This window comes from Telopea speciosissima, chromosome 5 (genome assembly GCF_018873765.1).
Source record: "Telopea speciosissima isolate NSW1024214 ecotype Mountain lineage chromosome 5, Tspe_v1, whole genome shotgun sequence".
NCBI classification, from domain to species: domain Eukaryota; kingdom Viridiplantae; phylum Streptophyta; class Magnoliopsida; order Proteales; family Proteaceae; genus Telopea; species Telopea speciosissima.
Window position 1 is genome coordinate 48,544,971 of NC_057920.1, and position 22,930 is coordinate 48,567,900.

General features: G+C 40.5%; 1 protein-coding gene across 1 annotated transcript; it reads right to left on the minus strand.

The window, feature by feature from the left end:
* Positions 1-9,714: 9,714 nt before the first annotated feature.
* Positions 9,715-11,330, minus strand: LOC122663021 (gamma-glutamyl peptidase 5-like). Its single transcript, XM_043858732.1, has 4 exons — positions 10,935-11,330; positions 10,645-10,809; positions 9,978-10,145; positions 9,715-9,873 (listed from the first exon to the last, which is right to left on the minus strand). Exons 1-4 carry the CDS (start codon positions 11,250-11,252, stop codon positions 9,715-9,717), a joined length of 810 nt encoding a protein of 269 aa, XP_043714667.1. The 5' UTR covers positions 11,253-11,330.
* Positions 11,331-22,930: the final 11,600 nt, after the last annotated feature.

Here is a 22,930-nt window from a genome sequence, read left to right on the forward strand (position 1 = left end):
CAAGATTTTTTGTTGAAGTGCTAATGAAAAATGTGAAGATAGAACTTCAGCACATAGAATAAAAATATAAGAGGATAAAGGATCTCCTTGTTGAAGACCTCGAGAAGGATGAAAGAATTGAAGAGGGGAACCATTAAGGAGTATTGCAAGATTTGTGGTTTCCACACAGAAAATTATAAGATTGACCCAATGAGCATTGAAACCAAAATTAAGGTAGATCGAATAAAATTCCATTTAAGGCAATCATAAGCCTTACTCATATCAAGTTTGAGGGCCATATAACCAAAATTGCCTCTCCTTTTCCTTTTCATCCTATGTAAAACTTCATGACCAATCAGAATATTGTCTTGGATATGTCAACCTTTGATAAATCCATTTTGGTGGAGAGAGATTAATTTATGGATCAAAGGACAAAGACGATTAACCATGATCCGAGAGATGATTTTGTAAGCAAAATTGCATAAACTGATTGGTCTAAAGCCCAATAAGGAACTAGGATTGTCAACTTTGGGGATGAGGGCTATATAGGTATGATTAAGAGATTGAGTGAAACTGCCATTGGAAAAGAAATTTTTAACAAAGGAACAGACATCAGAATGAATTATAGCCCATACCTCATGGTAGAAAATTCCAGAAAATCCATCCGGCCCTGGGGATTTTAAACCTGGCATACTCATGATTGTTTTGGAGATTTCTTCATCTGTTACTGGATTTAGAAGCATTTCATTATCTTCATAAGAGATTCTTCCTCGAATATATGCAAAATAATCTTCTGGAATGCTAGTATTGAAGGAGTAGATGTCTTGAAAATGGCTTTGAAAAGTTGTAGCAATATCCACACGATCCATAAGGGTGAGCCTGTTATGATTGATAGATGTGATGATGTTTCTAGTTCTTCTCTTTACTATTGTTAAATGGTAGAAATGGGTGTTGGCATCCCCATCCTTGATCCAGCTAAGTCGAGCTTTTTGTCCCCATAATTTTTCCAATTGAATGGTAAGGTTTTTTAACTCGGCTGTTGCTGCCTTCTCTTTGACCCCCCACTGCACATCTCTTAGATGAAAATGAATCTCTTGTAGTGATGCTAGAGTTTCCTTACATTTAGCAATGTTTTCTAACATTTTTCCAACCACATGCTTGTTCCAATAGATCAGGCGTCCCTGAAGAGCAGAGAGTTTGGAGCTAAAAATATAGGAATAGGATCCTTGAAGAGGTATGTAATGGAAAAAGCGCCAATTAGACCAACATGGATTTGTGGTCAAGCCAATCTCAAGGTATATTGTTATTGTTTACAGAGCATGCACATGGTGAGTGCTAATGTATCGATTGTACTAGAAGAGTCAGAGAAAAGGCCATAAGTCCCTCTAAGTAGATGACCAGAGACAGATTAGAGGATTTTTATTTTTTTTGTTTTTGTTTTGACACACTTTTGAGATGTAAATTTGATAGATAGTATTTAATGTAAAAGTACACTTGTAGTTTTTAGATATGTAATAACAGATACATGTTTTCAATATGGTGGCTGATGCTATTATTTAAAAAAAATAATAATAATATTACGTTATTACCGCTGTGATATTCTGATGTCTCTGAGATAATTATAGTTTCTGTTTTTAGAAATTAACAGAAATAGAACACCAGCCATTATCACACAGTAGCTCATGAGGGCCAGCACCCATATTTTTTACTTGGATTTGAGGGCGCTACATGTACTGCTCATTCTTTGTAGTTTCTTTTGTTTCTTTGAGAAGAGGGTTGTTAATGTTACCCTGATTTTTTTCTTCTGTTTTTTACTTTTTGGGGTCATACAAGGGTGTCCGTGGTTGTGAAATTTGGGCATTAAAAAAAAGGAAAGAAAAAAGAGAAGACATACATGCACACCCATAGATGGATGAGAGGGAGAGAGAAGCTACTAGCCGAATATAGCAAAGCCACACATGGCAAGCTATATTCGGTCCAGCCTTGTATAGCTTCCTTTTCAGGAGCTTCCTTTGGTGGAAAGCACAAATGCAACAACCTAATCTCCATCAGTATTTTCCTATTATTCATGTACCCTTGTATAGTAAGACAATAGCTGAGAATCCTTCTCAATCACTCAAGTGGATGGGATGCCGTGCTTTGTAGTCTACTTCTCTCCTCTCTCATAGAGGAGGTATTCCCACTCATTATTGGGAAAGCCACGAGCAGGGATATCTGGGACACCCTGACCACGGCCTATGCCTCTGCTTCCGCTACACGCATTCTCTTATTACATCTTACGCTGCAAGACCTTCTTCACAAACCTGAAGAATCTGTTGCGTCCTTTTTGCAACGTGCTAAGGCAATCGCCGATGATCTTGCCGCTGCCGGAGCGCCGATTTCCACCACAGATTTCAACATCCACATATTCCAGTCCTTGCGATCGGATCTTCGAGACATCATTCCCACATTAGCGAGGCGTTTGACCCCTGTCTCTTATGATGAATTACTTTCACAGCTCGTGACTCATGAATTTTTGCACCTGTCTTCTTTGAAAAAATTATCACTCATTGATGCCAACAGCAGCCCACCGACTCCCACTGCCGATGTTGCAACTCGTGATGGATCATCATCCAATCAGCCCACCCGTGCACAATCTGACCATGGTATTTCTAGGGGAGGGAGAGGTGGGCGTGGTAGTCGCGGTGGTCGTGACCGTGGCTATCGCTCCAATCAGCAGGGTCGGATGGGGTGCTCTTTTTGCAACTGCAATACTCACACCACAGCCAACTGTTATTCTAAACCTCAACACCCAGCCACACATCCATCCGCATACCATACTTACTACCCACCACTACCACCATATGCATATCAGTCCCCACAGCCTTAGCCGAATAATCCCAACCTGTCTCCACTGTCCTACACATCTTACCATTCCATGTCCCCTCCATCTCATGCCACCTGGTACCTAGACACTGGTGCTACCCACCACGTTATACCAGACCTGCAGGCCCTATCATCTTATGATGCGTATTCAGGTACCGATCTATTATGGCCTGGAAAAAAATAATTAACCCGAACCCTAACCCGAATCCGAATATAGATCCGGAACCCAAAGTCGTGGCATCGTGTGCGTTACGGAGTATTGATTTGATGTTTGAACGGGTAGAAGATGAAAAAGGAATCTCGGTGGTAACCCGCCGCTTGTCGGCAAAATAACAGATACCTCCCTCATGCGGTTGTGAAATCCACGCGCAGATGTACAACTTGCGATAAGGAAGCCCAACCTCGTATTAAGTGTTTTTGGTATTATAAATGTATCCGTGTGGGTCCGTTTGCAGAACGTTTTGGCTTTTGGATGTTCCGACACGGAGAAAACAAAAACTGGATTCTCAGGTTGATGTATTAGTTGATTGCTGTATCAACCAGAGAATCGTACCATCGAGGATTTTGCTCCTAGAGGCACGGGGCCTAGTGTTTTGAGTCGGGGATCTCGTCGCTGTACCCCGGATACTGGATTGGAATGTTCCCCCAACATTCTGGGACCCATGGGACCCACAAAGTCTAAAAACCTGTGCAGGGGTCAGCTTAAAGTATAAACAAATAAAATCCACTACTAAATGACAAACTTTGCAATTAGTATTAAGTCGATTATTTGAGATACTAAGTTATTAAATAACTAAAATCTATCTAAATTTAAAATTGACACATGTTAGGATAGATTATATAAATAAGTAAAAACCTATCACTAAGAAACAAAATTGGCAATTAGTGCTAAGGTCGGTTAATTGAGCTATGAAAGTTTAAATAATCAAAATCTAATCTATCTAACCAAACCACTAGCTAAGACATTAATTAACTATATAAATCAAAACTTTATCTACACTTAACAAACCGACTCATCTTAAGATTAAACAATAATTTAAAACTTATCTTCTAAAGTTTATCTAAAACTTAAAACCGACTAACCCATATATTAATTATTTAAGTAGATATACACGATTTAGTCTCTAAAAGTCTAGTCTTTTCCTATCTAATCTAACCGATTGAAAAGAGAACAAAAGAGAAAAGAAAAGAAGAGAAGGAGAAGAAGGAGAAGAGGAAGAAAGGGAAAGAAAATGAGAAAGGGAAGCCGAAGCAGGGATTGTTAGAGCAATCAGCCCTACTCCAAGGTAAAGCCCTCTCCCTTAGTAACCAATACCACCCTAATCCCCTTCCATGTTTAACCCTTCTCTGAATTCATAAATTCTTTTATTTCTCTTTCTTGTGTTGGAATCGGTTAAGTCCATTCCTAGCTTTCCCACTTCAAGATAAATCCTAATCTTGACTATAGATGGTCTAATTAATGTCGAACTCTCGCACCTACTGCGGGTATTCAAGACAAAGAGTCTTGTTTCAGCCATAAGTGGCTGTGATGCCAAAATTAGAACTGCTTTATCCAAAGACCGAATCATGAAATTATCTTCATGGTTGTACCCACCTTCAAAACCTTGATTTTTCATACAAATCGATCATAACATGGTCCCGTTCATAATAATGATCTCGCAACAGCATCCATGATCAATTGAATGTGGATTCAGCCTAAAAACCCCATTAGAAATTCCATTTTCTGCATTTTTGGGGCTGTTGTGCATCTCTGGTCGATGTCCTAGTCGACTGGGTCATCAACCAGAGAATGCAACTTTAGTTTTTAAAAACTACCATCTCAAGTTGGTGTCCCAGTTGACTGGTTCCTCAACCAAAGAATAATTATTTCAATTTTTAGAACACTGCCATCTCAGGTCGATGTCCCAATTGACTGCCTCATCAACCTGAGATGTTGTTTCACTTGTGAACACACCCTGGACCCTGTCCAACTTTACCACGGGGTAACCCTAGGACTCCACATGACCTTAGGCACTTGCTAACACATGTGTATTGGTTTAATAATCATAGGACATAGCTTCTCGGTCTTCGAACGTATCGACAACCAACTTGAGAACCAATCTAGCTACGGGAACGAAAGTGATCAAGGTGAGTGGGAATATGCAATACATGTAGGTGTAATATAATTGTTGTGCTATCATATGATAATTGATTACGTTAATTTCTCATTCTTATTTCTTATTATTGTTATGAGAATTAAATGGAAGTTGTTGAGGTATGCTATTATTGTTAGCATGCTTGCATATGATTGTTAGAATAGATGCCATAGTCGGCTTGAAAATGAAAGGTATGGGATGCGGGAGCACCGTACACTTCATACTATGTTCATATAAATGGCATTTGGTTAGGGATCAACATCCGCTGTACTACGAACCCTTGCCAATAGGGGTTAAGGTGTTGGATACCATAATTGTGTGAGGTCAATGTCCTGAAAGGGCATTGGTCGTTTAATAGACTCATCGAGTCATTAGGATAGGTGGGGTCGGTTGTTCCATCAGTCAATAGGACTGATGGTAGCACAGTGGTAACATAGAGGGCTGGTCGGACTGACCTTGGGAAGGGATGCTGGGGCCGACTAGTTTTCTTTGACAATTCAATAGATGTATCACGGATGGGGTTAGAAGCCCGTACCAGGGATACATGTATTAGGGATTGTAGTAGTACCTTCTTACCTGGACTTAGTTTTGTTGTTAGGTGGATTTAATAATAAAACTGAACCTCATGCATATAGGATCATGTTTGTGTTGCATTTGCATGCATGGTTTATTTTTCATTCACGGGGCTCGGTGGAGCTCACCCTCGTGGAATATTTTCTTTTAGGTTATCTTGCAGGTGGATATGATAGTAGTAGGAAGCATTACTTCGAGACGAAGGCTGATGACTACTATGATCATGCTGGTGCTGACCCTGAGGGTTGTGACCCCAATCAAGCAGACGATTAGGGTGTCCTTAGAGAACAAGGACTGATGACGTGGTATTATCTTTATGTTCTATTTTGCTAATTACCACCCTTTTTGGTGAAAAAGTTTCTACTGTTTATATTTTAGAATAGTTGTGTGTTGGCTCGATGGTCGTGAACTTGGGAACATCGAGCTATTGGAACTTTCAATGTAATCAATATGTATAACACTTATAGCACTTTACTTTCCCTACACTCTGATCAATGTAACACGTGTTATCTTGAAATTGTGTTGTGCTTGTGACGTGTATTTACTGCATCTGGATCCTGGTGGTCTCCGAATACGTCGGATATTCGGGTCAGCCATCGAATCCTCCCAGGGGGTGGTTTCGGGGTGTGACATGATCAACTCCATGTTGGGAATGGTAAGGGTCTCTCGATCACTCATACTAGACATTCTTCATTTCCTTCTGCTTCTGGTTCCTTTCGTCTTTCTAATGTACTTTGTGTGCCTGATATACAAAAATCTCTAGTTTCTGTTCAACATTTTGCTCGTGATAATGACGTATTTTTTGAGTTTCACCCGTCTTATTTTTTTGTGAAGGATCAGAAAACCAAGCGCACTCTACTTTTCGATCCGAGTAATAATGGACTTTATGTGTTTCTAGTAGCACATTCAACACCGATTGCCAATATTGCTGAGTGCACTTCTTCTGATGGGTGGCATCGTCACCTTGGCCATCCCCATGCCCAAATATTTAAAAACATTATTCATAGACACAATTTACCTGTTTCTAGTTCCTCTTTGACCCCTCTTTGTACAGCCTGCCAAATTGGAAAATCGAGTAGGCAAACTTTGCATCCTTCAGTATTTTGCAGTTCATTTCCTTTAGATGTAACATTTTTGGACATTTGGGGACCCTCGCATTTTACTTCTGTTAATGGTTTTCGATATTTCATTATATTTGTTGATGACCATACCCGTTTTATTTGGTATTACCCATTAGTTCGTCGCTCAGAGGCCTATGATGTGTTTAAGAGATTTCAGGCGCTTGTAGAGCGTCTGTTTTCCAGAAAAATAAAGGCCGTCCAATCGGATTGGGGTGGGGAGTTTCGTTCCCTTTCCAAGCTCTTTGCCACCTTAGGCATTCAACATCATGTTGCTTGTCCCCACACCCATGAACAACAAGGCACTGTCGAAAGACGTCATCGCCACATTGTTGAAACAGGGTTGACTTTGCTTGCCCAAGGAATGGTGCCTCACCACTATTGACTCTTTGCGTTTGAGACGACGGTTTACCTTATCAATCGAATGTCATCTCGTGCTACTGGAAGTAAATCTCCCTTTGAGCTTCTTTATAATCGGTCCCCTGATTATACTTTTTTACGTGTCTTTGGTTGTTTATGCTTTCCAAATCTAAGACCTTATAACTCTTATAAGATGGATTTTCGCTCCACTCCTTGTGTGTTCTTGGGGTACATCCCATCTCACTCCGGGTACCGTTGCATGGATATTGTTACTCATAAAATATACATTGCACGGCATGTGCTCTTCAATGAAACAGTGTTTCCCTTTTCTTCTTCCCAACCATCCCTCCTTGGCCCCATTCCCTCGATTGTACCCTCTCCTCCATGGGCGTTAGTACCCATTACGCATCACATGGCAGGACCCACACCTTTACCACCACAAACACAGCCTAATCCACCGGTGAACCTCACACCTTCCCCATCGCCAAACCCTACGCCCACACAGCTGATCAGCCCTATTCAAACCCCACCAACCAGCCCACCACAACCCATTGTGGCTCCTTACGCCGGCCCAAAAACCAGAACCCTATTAGATCTTTACGCTGCAACCCAACCCATACCATACCCGCAGCCCCTGCCTACAACCTCAAGCTCGCAGGCTCATTCTACCACTACCCGGCCCGATGATGCTGAACCAACCTGTTACAACCAGGCAAAACGCAGCCCTGCCTGGCGGGCTGCTATGGCAGATGAGTTTAATGCAGTACTTCGTAACGGCACTTGGTCTCTTGTTCCTCCCAACCTCAAATTTAATGTTGTTGGTTGTAAGTGGGTGTACAGGATCAAAAGGAAAGCTAATGGGTCAATCGAATACTACAAGACCCGCCTTGTTGCCAAGGGCTTTCATCAACAGCAAGGAATAGACTTTAATGAAACATTTAGCCCAGTGGTCAAGCCCACAACTATCAGGACGGTTCTTTCCTTAGCTGTGACTAATGGGTGGCCTATACGCCAGCTGGATGTTAGCAATGCTTTTCTGCATGGCAATTTATCTGAAGGGGTGCACATGGTTCAGCCACCAGGGTTTGAGGACCCTACTCGCCCTGATTATGTATGACGTTTACATCATTCTCTATATGGGCTCAAGCAAGCACCCCAGGCCTGGTTCCATCGCCTGTCACAGTTTCTTCTCCAAATGGGTTTCTGGGCCTCACAAACAGATCCGTCCCTGTTTATTTATCTTGATCAAGGGACTCCGACCTATGTTTTGGTCTATGTGGATGACATTTTGGTCACGAGCAGCCATCTTACACATATATCAACTCTTCTTGAGCAACTGTCCAGGGAATTTTCTATTAAGGATCTTGGCCCGTTACACTATTTCTTGGGCATTGAGGCCATACCTCATCCACAGGGCCTTCTTCTCTCTCAACAGAGGTACATATTAGATCTTTTACAGAAGACTGGCATGACAGATTGCAAGCTGGTCCTAACACCAGTTCCGGTCTCATGTAAGCCTTCAAAGTCAGGGGGTGCACAATTTATTGATGTCACATTGTATCGCTCCACTGTGGGGGCTCTTCAGTATGTAACACTCACACGCCCTGATGTAGCATATGCAGTTAATCAGGCCTGTCAACACATGCACGCCCCAACCGATGAGCACTGGTCCCTGGTCAAGCGTATCCTACGCTACCTAAAGAGCACAAAATCTCATGGTCTTCTCGTTGACAAGAGGTCCAGCTCACACATCCAGGCCTACTCCGATGCTGACTGGGCTGGTGACAGCATTGATCGTCGATCCACAGGTAGTTTCGCCATTTTTCTCGGTACCAACTTACTATCTTGGTCCTCTCGTGAAGAAGATACAAAGTGGCTTTCTCTTCCACGAGAGGCCGAATATAAAGCAAAGGGTCGACGCCCACGAACCGAATTGACATGGCTAGTGGCCCTGTTCAAAGAACTTGGAGTTACAGTGCCGCACCCTCCAACCCTTTGGTGTGACAATATTGGCACCACGTACCTATCAGCAAATCCAGTGTTTCATGCCCGGACGAAACACATTGAGATCGACTATCACTTCTCCGCGAAAAGGTTGCTCGACGAGAAATTTCAGTTCAGATCATTTCCACGGCAGACCAATTAGCGGACATTTTTATTAAAGGACTGTCCTCCAACCGGTTCTAGTTCCTTAGTGACAAGCTTAAGATCCGACCCATCGCATCATCAGCTTGAGGGGGTGTATCAACTGAATATAGCAAAGCCACACATGGCAAGCTATATTCGGTCCAGCCTTGTATATCTTCCTTTTCAGGAGCTTCCTTTGGTGGAGAGCACAAATGCAGCAACCTAATCTCTAGCAGTATTTTCCTATTATTTCATGTACCCTTGTATGGTAAGACAATAGCTGAGAATCCTTCTCAATCACTCATGTGTATATACTACTGTAAATCACTTGTAAAATCTTGGTGAATATCAACACAATATACAATTATTCTCTCAGTCCAATAGAAGCAAATTACTTTTCCCATTTCAAACTCAGAATGAAGATCTTCTTTACTGAAAGGACAAAAAAAAGAATGAAGGAGATCTTCAGTCTATGAACCATTTCTATTAAAAAACACCTTTTCTAACTACATTGAAGTATATTTTCGTTGTACAAAATTATTCAATAAAAAAATTCATTACATCATCTTCAAGTTTGAAAATGGGAGAGAAAGCCAGGCAAATTCAGGATAGATAACCTGTCCCCCCTTCAGAAAGTTCTTGCAAATCTTTAACCAAAACTTCCTATCTGGTTCGGCCAGCTCCAATCTCGATTTCACACGCTCAGCAAATTCTTTCTGTAAGTTTATAAGTAAAATCAAATAACCAAGTAAGTTTCTTCTTTGAAAGGGAATGAATCATTTTAATGAAGTAGCATATAATCAAACAAGTGATTATTTACCTTTATGGAGTAGTTGTTAGCAAGACGATCAATTATATTACATAAGATATCTTTGGTGTATTCAGGGTGGCCTTGAATCCCTAATATGTGGTGATCAAGAACAAACATCTCCACTCCTGTCTGGTCAGAGAAGGCAATCACTTTAGCACCCATAGGGACCTCCCTCACCTGTTCCATATATTGAGTTAAATCTTATTAGTGCCTATAAAACGTCCAGATTCATTTCTCACTCTCTATCTATCCATATCTAATGAAGTAATAAAACACCAAAAAATACAGTGTCAATGAATTATTTATTGACTATATACAAATGTATGAGAATTACTAATATACCAAGTATGACCCAATGGTTGCTGGGTTTGTCAACTATATATTGATGACTTGACCCTTGACCCTTGACCCAATCAGTAGTCAGCAAGAGTAAGGTCAAGAATTAAGATATATGAAGTATGAACCCTTCCTTGTAATGGATATCAACTGCAGTGCTGCTGTATTCATCGTGCGGTGTAGCAGGTGTCATGTATGCATAGTGGGCCTCACATGGCACACATGGCACCTGCAGCGTCGCACGATGAGTACAACAGCGGATAAAAATCCGTAGATGGGTCGGGCAAAAATAAATGTGTGAGAGAGAGAGAGAGACCTGAAGATGATCAATGCTATTTACCTCATCCTGATGACACTCAATAATGGTGAGAGTGGATGGAATCTCTTGTAAGCCATCAAAGATGCTACAAGGGGGTAAGCCCCTCACCATGTTGACTTTCCTCAACCCAAGGTCCCATCCACCACAAGCTCTCTCAACCTTACCACCCAATGCTCGGCACAAAACCTAAAAGCAATGAAAGCAATGAAAACAATCAGAACACACCAATATATTAATGCCACTCAAAGTAGATATGAACTCTAAGAAAGATCAAGAAGAAGAAGATCACTAAAACTTATTATAAAGAATACCTGATGGCCAAAGCATATTCCTAGCACCTTCTTCCCCATGGAGTCCAGTTTTCGAAGCAGAGAGGAAAGCTTCAGTACCCATGGGTCATTTCCATAAGCATCATAAAGACTACCACTGATTATAAAACCATGGTACTTATGAAGGTCATCAAAGTCAGGGAACACTCCATCAACAATACTGAACATCTCCCATGTTTCCCCTTCATCTGCAAATGCATTAAGAAACACATTAAAGTACCCACCATACACTTTCTTCACATAATCGGAGTCTCTTGCAGCCATCAGCAAAGCATATCTCTTCTCCCCAACAGCTTCCATCTTTATGAAATAGAAAAGAAAAGAAACAGAGATAGACAGGAAAGGATTTCTCTAGTCGCCTCTGAAAGCTACAGACTTTTGTAGTAGAGAATTGAGAAATGTTTTTGCAGTGAAGGAGGGGTCGAGTTGGTACTTATAGAGGTGTGGATGAGAATGGTGTAAATCCCAATGACAACACGCGCTTCACGCTTCACGCTTCACATGCAGGTTTTTGTTTTAACATTTTAGTTCTTTCTTCAGAGTTGAGTTTCACGGGACTTAATTCGGTAGAAAAGGTCGCATCGTGTGCTCTGTTTTTTTTTTTTTTTTTCTAATATAAATTTGTTCCATCTTAGTTAGTGTCATTTTTTCCCATAATCAATTTGACAAAACATAATTCTCGGTTCAAGTACCTCTCTTCGGTCATTCAGTTCCCCAATTTTCAAATGAGAAAAATGTCTTCACTAAAACAATTGACAATAATATCATCCCTACTGGGACCCACTTAGATCCCATCACAAATATTTGTTAGGCAAAAAATCCATATGATGAAACAAAAAATAAAAAAAAGTCTTTGGAGCACACATAGTTCTAGAGCGGAATGCATTTATTGAGAGGTGTAAATAAATCATCATCCGTTAAGGTGTTTCCTGAACAGATATAGGAATGTACTAGAAGAGGATCTCATATAAGTTTGGTTATTAGCTTCACGAATTCGAACGATCTGCTTTGCGATCTTCAAATATCTTGTTTGGCTTCTACACTGAGAACTCCATACCACCAAACCCTGGGAAGAGATGGAATCCCAAAAAGAACACAAAACACTAGGAAGGAGAATTTGGTTTCTCATATATTTGGTCTTAGGGTTAGAGTCTTTCTATTTATAGTCAAAAACCCTGAGGCCCTCCCCCTTTTAGACTTACACAATCGTACAAGAGGGGGGGGGGGGGAGAGTCAGCCTTTCTATGATCGTGGTTTGGTCCGGCCTGCTCCTGTGGGCGGCTTGGACCGGGCCTGAGACTCATGTCCGATTAACATCTCCCACTCCCCTATTGAATTAGAATAGAATGATATAGACAAATTATTCTTTTTTTTTGGTAAAGGGGAATTTTACTGATAGGGGATGTGTGTACAAGAAGTAGCTTCAAAAGTACAGAGTTCCTGGAGCCACTGAGTAGATAACGGTCAATCCATCACACACACAAGTGATAGGGCCTTCCGAGCCAGGACATCAGCAACAATATTGATAGTCCGTGGAATATAGAAAAAAGAGCAAGAAACAAGGGATTGCGACAGTCTTCTGATGTCTGAAATAAGAGCTGCACAACCAATATGAGGGAATCTACTTTGGTTTTGAATGTACTCCACTGCCTCCTTGCTATCAGACTCGATGCAGATTTTTGTATAACTAGAAGTAAAGGCCATAGAGAGCGCAAATCGAATAGCAAGAAGCTTCCCTGAAGTGCCGTTCCAAAGCTTATATGATATAGACAAATTATAGAGCCACTATTTTCATCAACAGTGAAGTTTTTGACGTATAGATTAAGCACCTAATAAAGAAAATGGTCGAATGGCTATCCTTTGCCCGTCAATTGACTGGGATTCTGTTTCATTTAATTTTGTAGAATGAAAAAGAGAAAAAAATGCATGAAGGTCATTCCAAGCAAGCCTGACGCATTAATGGTCAAATGTTCCTATAGTTTAATAGAAGAAGAATTGGAACCGAGTCGAGTCTGATGCAGGGGTGCTATGACGATGTTTTGCTTAATTTAGACGTTAAAACTCAGTGAAAAAGCGGAATGGAATGGTAAAACAAAAAAGCCCAGCGAGCAATCTGATCGGACCGAGTCAGACGCCAGGTTTTCCAAAACCACAATTGAAAGTACACCTATATATACGACTCCATTCCAATTAGACCAACATTGGTTTCTAGTCAAGCCAATCTCTTAAGAAAAGCCACTATTAATAGTACACCGATATGACCCAATTCCAATAAGACCAATAGGGGTTTGTGGTCAAGCTAATCTCAAAAGATTGAAAGTCCGATGTGTCGGACCCTTTTTTTTTTTCTTTGGCTTAAGGTCAACAAATATTTATTAAATTTAAAAAAAAAAAAAGGGTACAAAAATGTAAGGTCCAGTTATACCTTGATGATTACAGAAAGACACCAAAGGATGAGCAGGCACACCTTCAGCATGGCTATCAGCAAGAGCAACTCAACCTTCTATATGTGTCCATCAAACTTCATTTATTATGTATTGAATCATTTATTTATTTTGGTTTAATATCATTACAAGCAATATAAATTTTTTGAGCATTATGTGTCCTTAAGTTTACACTTTAAATGGAAGTCACGACAAGAGTTTTCACTGGACACCATTATCATATGGTTATTGCATTGTGTACGCTTAAACATGTTGATGTCAGGGTACAAATGCGAGTATACATATTGATGTGTATTAGCAAATAATTAAATTATGTCAATTCTCTCATGTGCTACTGCTAGATGTAAGTTTGGGACAGACATGTGTCACCAAAACCCAATACCTGAGAGGGCCTTGTCACTACAAAATGTGAACACATACTTTGGTTCGTCAATGTTTGAGGTTCTGAGAACTAAAGCTGATGTTATGGGAATGTGCGAATATTTTGTGAGTGAAAGAGTCACTCAATATGGTCTCCACTACCCGATTGGGAACATCAATGAGAGAGTGTGTATGGCTGGTCAAATGAGAATCAGGATCCTGTATCGATTTGGAAATGGTTTGTAAAGTTTATTTTCACATAAAATGATAGATTATATGTACGTTTTGATTGAAATGCCTAATCGTGTTTTGTGGTTTCCGATCATGTACACAGATGCTCTGATATGGACATGTACTATGGAATGAGGTTTGATAGTATTTAAATACATGTCCTAGATTCCATAACGACGATGTTGTAGTGGAGGGTTGGTACATAATAAGGTGTTATCATGTAAGGGTATTATTGGGATTTGTTAATTAAATAATTAATTTATTTGATTTAATGGATATGGTGCAATTATATTTTATTATCCAATTAGAATTAAAATAAATACTTTCCCTTTTAGATTCTGCTTCTTCCCTAATTAGAAGTACTAGGATTGGATGGTTGGATTCAAATCAAACTCATGGAGAGAGAGTCAGAATTTCACAAGGACTAAAGAGTCAGCCCCACAAGGGGCATTATAAAATCACATAAAGGGGGGGGGGAGCCGCCCAGGTGCTAGGCGTGGTTTTTGGCTCCAACCCCTTGGCCGAACTCTCCTGACTGTCTCTCTTGTTTTTGAGAGTTAGGGTTTGTTGAAACTATAGTATTTTGTCAAGGTTTTGGAAGAGATTTTACATTAGCTTGGAGAACCTGGGTTGTACCAAGAAAGGTTCAAGAACATCTATCTCTGTGTGCTCGTTGGACGAAGAACCACTATCTAGAGGACGAGCAACACTTGAGGCTATTTAGGTTAGCAAATCTACCTAACTCTTTTGTGATTAATTTTGTATGGTTTGATATTCATGGGGTGCAAAAGAACCCAAATCAATTCTTTCCGCTGATAATTGTTGTTATTCCATGTGATCTTGGAAAGAGATGGTTTAATTACTATGTTTGATTCTACCCACTAACACAAAGATCTCAGACAATGATCACCTACAAAAAAATTGATATCTATGCCTTCCTTGTTCGTCCCTCATCAATTCGACATGCCAACTCATTATCTCACAAGTAGTACTAATTACAGTACACAAACAAAATGAGTCCAGTTGAATCTCTCTCTCTCTCTCTCTCTTTCTCTCTTTTAAGTTGCCTTGTAAACTCGTTTCAAAGCAATATTGTTTGGGTGCCTTTTACTTGGTTAAACTAAAGTTGATGCAAGGATATATAATCTACCAATCTTATGGTCATTGGAGCCTCTAGCTTTTACAAATAAGTGATGTGAACAAAGCTCTTCATGTAAAATTGGTTGGAGACTTCTACATTTCTTAACCCCAAGAAGTTTTGTGGGTTAGCATTCTTTGAAAGAAATATTGTTCTTACAAACATTTTTATGCAGAAAGTAAAATAATTTGCTAGAAAAATATAGAAGGTTATCCAATGGTAACAAATAGAAGCTTTCATGATGCCGCTTCAGCCCACATCTTGAACACCCTATCACAAAACCATATCCTAGCACCAGCTCAAGGCCCATCACTAAAACTAGGTTCAAAGGGAACCCAAAGAACAAAACCAACAAAGTGGATATCCTTTCCAATGAATTTGGAATGAAGTCAATTCGAGTTGTATCGAAGTAGTTATGCCCTTTTTATTGAGCATGTTCAGAACAGCCCGACCGCCAGTCTTATTTGCCTTTTCATGTGCTTTGATGGATGCTGAGGTGGCATTCACATTCAAGTTATTCTTGCCTAAATTCTTCACTTCTAAAGTTTCCCTTTGAAGATAGTATCAAGACTCCTTGAAACAAGATTAATCATGACATTTACCAAAACCAACACCTCATTGTGTGTCTCTTCACTTCACAAAGTGGATAAAGTGGCTTTTCAATTCTTGAGTGCACTATGATGTGGCAGCTCTATTGGGAAACAATCGAGTTATCTGAAAACACAATAGAATCAGATTGAGTATTTGTCTTTGCATTCAAGTTTGAGATTTTTTCCCATAACAAAAATTAAATGGAAAACATAAGTTACTTGAGAACAACAAGTGTAGTTCCTCCTCCAGATAATAGTTCTTCCACACTCGAGCAATGATGGGATTTGCAGATGTTCAACTTTTGAATCTCCAAATCGTAGCAAACAACCAACTCAAACTATCACCAACAACTTGAGATTCAAAACCTCAAAGCACCAAACCCCTATCACTCTTGATGAGAGAAAGGAGAGAGAAAAAATTCGGCCAAGGAGGGGGACAAGAAAATTCAGCCAATAATGAAGGCCCCTCCCCTTTTTGTGCTCCTATATATAATCCAACCCATTTAGGGTTGAATGGATCGAATCCTAATTCTCACTTTCCTAAAGTGATTGAGAGAATTGTTAGTGAAGTAACTTGGTTTGCAATCCAACTTGCTTCTAAAGAGGGAAGAGGTAGAATCTTAAAGGGATTTTGGCATCCATTTAGTTATAATGAATATTTTATCAAATAAAATAATACTATATTTAAAGACCAAAAATCTATTTTAATTTCTCAATTAATAGTCATGTATAATTAAACTCTTTAATTTTCTTATAGGACCCTCCACTAAACAATATCATAAGATGGACTATAAGACATGTAATTAAATATTGTCAAACCCCAATCCACCGTACATGTCTTTAATTAGAGATCCCATGATCACAATCAGATGATTAAAAATTATGCAATTAAACATTGTTTAAACAATATACTAATATATAAATAAATTGAAATAAATTTATAAACAAATTACAAAAAAACCACTGGATCCAAGTTCTAGTCTGACTGACCACATACATTCTCTCTACTTTATGTTCCACAATCAAGGGTATTGAATTCCATGTTGAGCATCTCTTTCTTTCACAATGAGCCATTACGAATCCAACACATCGATATATAATCCACATGACATCAACCATTGGTGTACCAAAATCCATAATGTAACACCGTACCAATAAGGATCTCTCAGGTTAAAGGGTCGCTGGTAATGGGTACACATTTCTCCTTGATACAACATGTACTATTACATGTGAGAATTTGTACCAGATTCTTTTCTATACCAACAAACGATGTGTATTTACATTTATGCCCTGAAAACAACTTTTCTAATGACATAAAATGTAATAACTATATGAACAAGATGTCCAGTCCTATCACTTGTCGAGAACTATTTTGGGTGAAAACCCATAGAACAAACTTATAAACCCATAAATAAATTAATGTAATAATAAAATTAAATTTATTTTTTCCAAAATGAATCGGGTTTGATGCACACACTCCAACAATCTCCCACTTGTACATAAAAACCAATTTCCCATATGCTTTACACCCATATTTGTTAAACACTATAGGTAATAAGCCCTTATTTATGGGATCTGACACATTGTCTTCTAAGGCTACCATCATAATTGCAACATTACCGTTCTGAATGATCTCTCTAATTAGAAGGTACTTCCGTTGCATGTGTTTGTTTCTTTGATGGGTCCTAGGCTCTTTTGCTTGCACAATAGCCCCCTTGTTATCACAGTATAATGGTATAGGCCCTTTCACAAGATTAGGAACAACTCCCAGGTTAGTCAAAAACTTTCTCAAACTAAACACTTTCTTTGGCTGCTTCATTGGTTGTTATGTACTCAGCTTCAGTGGTAGAATCAGCCGTAGGTTTCTACTTTGCACTCCTCTAAATGATTGATCCTTCTCACAAAATAAATATTAAGCCGAAAGTTAACTTCCGGTCATCCTTATTGGTCTGAAAGTCTGAGTCTATATACCCCATCACTGGCATTTGATCAGTGCCATAGTCAAATAAATGATCCTTAGTCTTTCATAAATACTTGAAGATATTCTTTACAGCGGTCCAATGTTCTTGTCCTGGATTGGACTAATATTGGCTCACTATCCCAACCGAATAGTAGATGTTTGATCTAGTACTTAACATGGCATACATGAGACTTCCCACTATGGAGCAGAGGGAATTCTCTTCATCTCCTCAATGTCCTCCTGAGATTAAGGGCACTGGGATTTGGATAAACTAACTCCATGTCTAAAAGGTACATAGATTGAAATTTGGCAGAGCCATTACATCGGAGTGGGTTGAAAGTACTACACCCAATTACAACTTAGAAAAAAAAGAGTACAATTGATAATAGGAAATGCATAAAACATAACTGGAAAATAAAACATAGGCTTCAAGAAGCTAGAGACATCAGGACTACTAAGCTACTGCTGAGCTGGATCATCGCTCCGCGGAGGCTGAGATTATCTCGAGTTGACCTGATAATGGGAGTCCCACAAGTCCAGTCGCTACTCAATAGACCCCACTCTCCCCTCCAGGTCAACTCGAGACAATCTCAGCTGAGATGCCTCTTAACTGTGCCATCATATCCTCCCAACCATAAGTCTCGGATACTGGGGGAGGTACCTGCAAACCAGAAGCCTCTTTAAGACCATGCACGGGAAGATCTCCAAACTGCGTGCCTGGTACTACGGGATCATCCTCTCTCCCATGCATCTCCCCAGTCTCACCTACTCCCCCTACACCTTCAACACCTACATCCTCATCCTCAAATTCCTTCATCTCTTCATCAACCTCTTTAGAAGGACTCTCTGGCTCACCCAACAACCTCATTTTCTTCATGGAGGTCTTACTAATGGGTTTCAGCCCATCACCTCCCTCAAACTCTCCGAGAAGGGAAACTCCAAAGTGCATGAAGACTCGAGTAAGGAACCTCCCATAAGGTAGATTCCCATCAACTGGGTTCTGGGCACGGTAAAGCATGACATGCATAAGTAAGTAGGGTAGGTTGATCTCGGGACCTCCCTTCCCGGCCCTTAGCAGGCAATATGTGATGTAGGCACGGAGCATGGAAATATTAACTCTGTTACCCCCCTTGGGGTAGATGTTGTAGGAGATACACCTACTCAAGATCCTGGTAGTAGGCCTGAAGCTCCCCTCAGACTTCGGAACTCTCTCTGAACCAGTAAGGGCTTTGAACACCTGAGACCTAGTCTCCAAGGAAAACTGATCTGAGATATCGACCATGGGCCTATAGAAACACCTAATACCCCTGTTAGGTATCTGTAAGATCTTGGCCAAGATAGCTGGGGTAAAGGTCATATCCACTCCTTTCACCCTACTCTGAAGCCTAAAAACCTTGCATTCCACCCATTGGACCAAAATTGCAATAGAAATGTCGAACCAAGTTTGGGTAGCAAGGAAGGGTAGGAGATAGCATAAGTGCCCAACCCAAAGCATTAAATCTTTCAAAAAGCCTAAATTTTTGGAAGTCCTCTACTTGCACCATCCTTCCATTCATGATGCTTTTGTCTTGGAACTTCTCCCATACTTGCTCATACTCAAATCGAGCAAACCAGATTCGGTCAAATTCAGGTTCTTCGGATGAAGAATCACCCCCAGATGTGGGTGATGGCACGGCCTGTGATGGTGGTGGCGAAGGATCAGACTATGGCCGCTTGGAGGCTGCTGCCTTCCTTGCTGTGCTATGTGTTTTGCTTGTAGACATGGCTGCAATATAGCAAAGAGGGAAGTTAGGGTTTATACAAAAAAAAAAAAAGGAAAAGAAAGAGAGAAATCTGCCAAACTTACCTAGGGCATGCATAGACACGAAGGAATGTCGATGTGACGCCTTGGAATGGTGGAAGATAACCTGCAAAACCCTTGGGGCACAATATGGGAAGTCCAAATCTCTCAAGAAGGGAAAATCTCTCAAGAAGGGAAAAAGAAATGAAGACAATAGGTCTCAGATTGTGTTTTAAACAGTCCCCGATTCTCTGGACGATGGCACTGAATGTTTGACCCAATCGTCCAGTCAAACGTCTAGAGAATGGATGACAACAGTAAAAAAACTTCTGATTTTTTGCTTGAATTCACATGGTATATATGGGCATTTTGGACATCTTAAAACCATGTAGTTGGTCATGATGACATTAGGGGTAAATTCAAAAAATATATATATAATGCCTATGTAAAATATAAGACATATATGCAATACAAGGGAGAAAGAAAACCAAAAAAAAAGGAGATTTTTGTAAAGCGAAACCCATTGCGTGCATATGTGCATATATGTAAATAAAGTATGCATAAATTTGGATGTAAGTACTTGTGTGTGATATTGAGAGTAGAAATCCGAACATAGATAGATAGGGAAATATATATATATATAAAAGAGAGAGAATTGTAATTAGCATCATACCTTTAAGTTCTAATGTGCTTGTGACCGATTGATGTATTAAATTTTTTTTTTATATTGCTATTTTGCTTATACCCTTGAGTTACCTCATTTAAGATTCTTGACTGTATTACCTGAGTTCATACAACCTTAAGTACATCCATCCAAGATAGGGAACCATAGGAACCTAATGTTCAAAAAAAAATCTCTCCATGGCAAGGTTGGTTATGTTTCGCGCCCGATAAACCCCAGTAACACGCACTACATTAGCCGACTAAGAAAGAGGCTAGCTCGAATCCAGAGGATTAGAACCCAAGCAGAGAAGTACCTAGTAGTATACTTAGCACTTCTTGACACCTTCAAGGAGGAGGACCACAATATTTATTTTGCTCTAGTTGATGAGGTTAGGAGTGACCTAGTGTACCAAGACCTACATGCTTTTATCACAGGGAGAAGGTTGGAACGCCTTGCTTGCTAAACACAAGTATAAACCAAAATATGCTTAACTATTATAGAAATTAATCCTGTTGTCTTATGTGATAAATTTTTTATTTATTTACATAAAACTCTCCTTGTTAGATGGAAATGTAATCAAACTGCAACCTAGGAAGAATGCTATCTTGTGTAACTTAGATCAAATTAGAACTGTCACTAGTAAAGATAAGAATAAGAGCTATTCATTGGCAAAATTCCTTTTAGCAATCAAACATGGTTTACACAAGATCAAACCGGGGTGGTCGTCATGGAAGAGGCCCTCAATTAGTTCTGGAAGTTGAGCTACCGGATAGAGCCAAAGCTCAGAATTTTGAAGTATCGGTTACTTCGCCAAGAGTACCCTGAGTTATCCCACACCTGGTGCCAGTAGTTGCCCCAGCTGCTACAACTGTACCCCCTCCAGGCATGGCTGTTGGTGAAGTAAATATCGTCATGGCAACCATAGTGCACACTATGCAACAACAACAAGAGTCGTTGGGCCAGATGACTGCTCAGTTTGCGACTATAATGTAGCAACAAGCGGCACCACCACCACCCAATCAGCCCCTGCAATTTCCACCACCTGTGCCTCGACATGCGGTGGAAAGCTCCACAGCTAAAGTGATGGAGAGATTCAAGAAACTCTAGCCGCCTGTGTTCTCCAAGCTTAATTCTGAGGCAATGCAATCGGAAAGGTGGATTAGCGTCTTAGAGAAAACATTTGACATACTCGAGTACATGTACCGATGCTCAGAAATTGATATGCGCCGGGTATAATTACAAAATGAGGCAGAAGCATGGTGGAAGGCAACGAGACCTAACTTGGAAGCAGTTCATCCCAACCCTACTTGGGATGAATTTAAGGAAGTATTTTTCAAGAATTATTTCCCCAAGAGTTTCAAAGACAAGAAGGAAGCTGAATTCTCTGCCCTCGTACAAGGATCAAAGACTGTGCTGGATTACCAGCAGCAATTTGATGATTTGTTCCATTTCGCACCGGAGCATATGAAGGGGGAAGCTAGCAAGACGAAGAAGTTTGAGAAAGGACTCAAGTCGGAGATTGCATCTACTCTGTCAGTACTAGACATTCGAGATTATGCACAGATGGTTGATAAGGCAAAGACCCTAGAGGATAGACTACAGGAGAAGACTACTGCGTCGCTTGGATTGGGCAAAAGGCTGAGTAACTATCAGAACTTTGGGTGGCCAAACAAGGCATTTCGGGGGACTAGCTCGAGCCCTAATCCAATACAGTATTGACGGCAAGAAACGAGCCAAACTCCTCAACCTTTCCGTCCTGCTTACAATCGGACTACTTAGAATGCTCAACCTACTGCTAGCTAAGCAACAACTGCTGCCCCGCCACCTCGACCAGCGATGAGCTAAGCGAGCCAGGCCTCTTCTCCCTCTGCACTATCCAATAAATGCTTTGTATGCCACAAAGCTGGGCACCTGGCTAGAGATTGTGCGAGCCGTGGATACAACTCTTACTTGCCAATCCAGTCTGCCGCTCGACCCTTTCAGCCTCGATACAATCGAACGCGAGGAAAGATGTTCACACTAACCAATGAAGAAGTAGAGGCGAACCCAGAAGTAATGACAGGTATGTGCTTGTAACACTACTAAATTGTAGGAAACAAACCAATTAGTGCGGAGAATTTGATTGCATCATTATCTTTATAACCTTGATTATATCATCCGCTCCCCAACGAGTGTTGTTCGACTCGGGCGCATCCCACTCTTTCGTATCTATTACCTTTGCGGATAGGATGACCATCCAATCGAAGGACATAGGGCATGATTCGGTAGTTAGTACTCCGACTAGAAGCGTCGTGAGTCTAAAAGAGGTATACGTTATTTAGTGGAAATCTGTGGAAAAAACCTGACAACCCGCCTGATCAAGTTTGATATAAAGGATTTTGATGTAATACTAGGCATGGATTGGCTGTCCGCTTATGGGGCAAACGTCATATGTGCGGAGAAGAAGATTTTATTTAAGATGAAGGACGGCTCGGTTTTCACCTATCAAAGTGAGCCGACAAGGAAGCCCAAGAGGATAACCATATCCGCCCTCCAAGCACGAAAGTTGTTGGACGGAGGATGTCAGGGCTATTTGGCCATGGTAATGGACACCGAGGCAAAGATTAGGCCTTTAGAGGAACTCGACGTTGTTAGGGAGTTTCCTGATGTTTTTTCGGAGGATCTGACTCAGCTACCACTTGATTGAGATATAGAATTCACGATCGACTTGGTTCCTGGTACAGCACCTATATCTAAGGCACCCTACAGAATGGCACCTGTGGAGCTGAAAGAGTTGTAGATTCAGTTGCAAGATTTACTGAAGAAAGAACT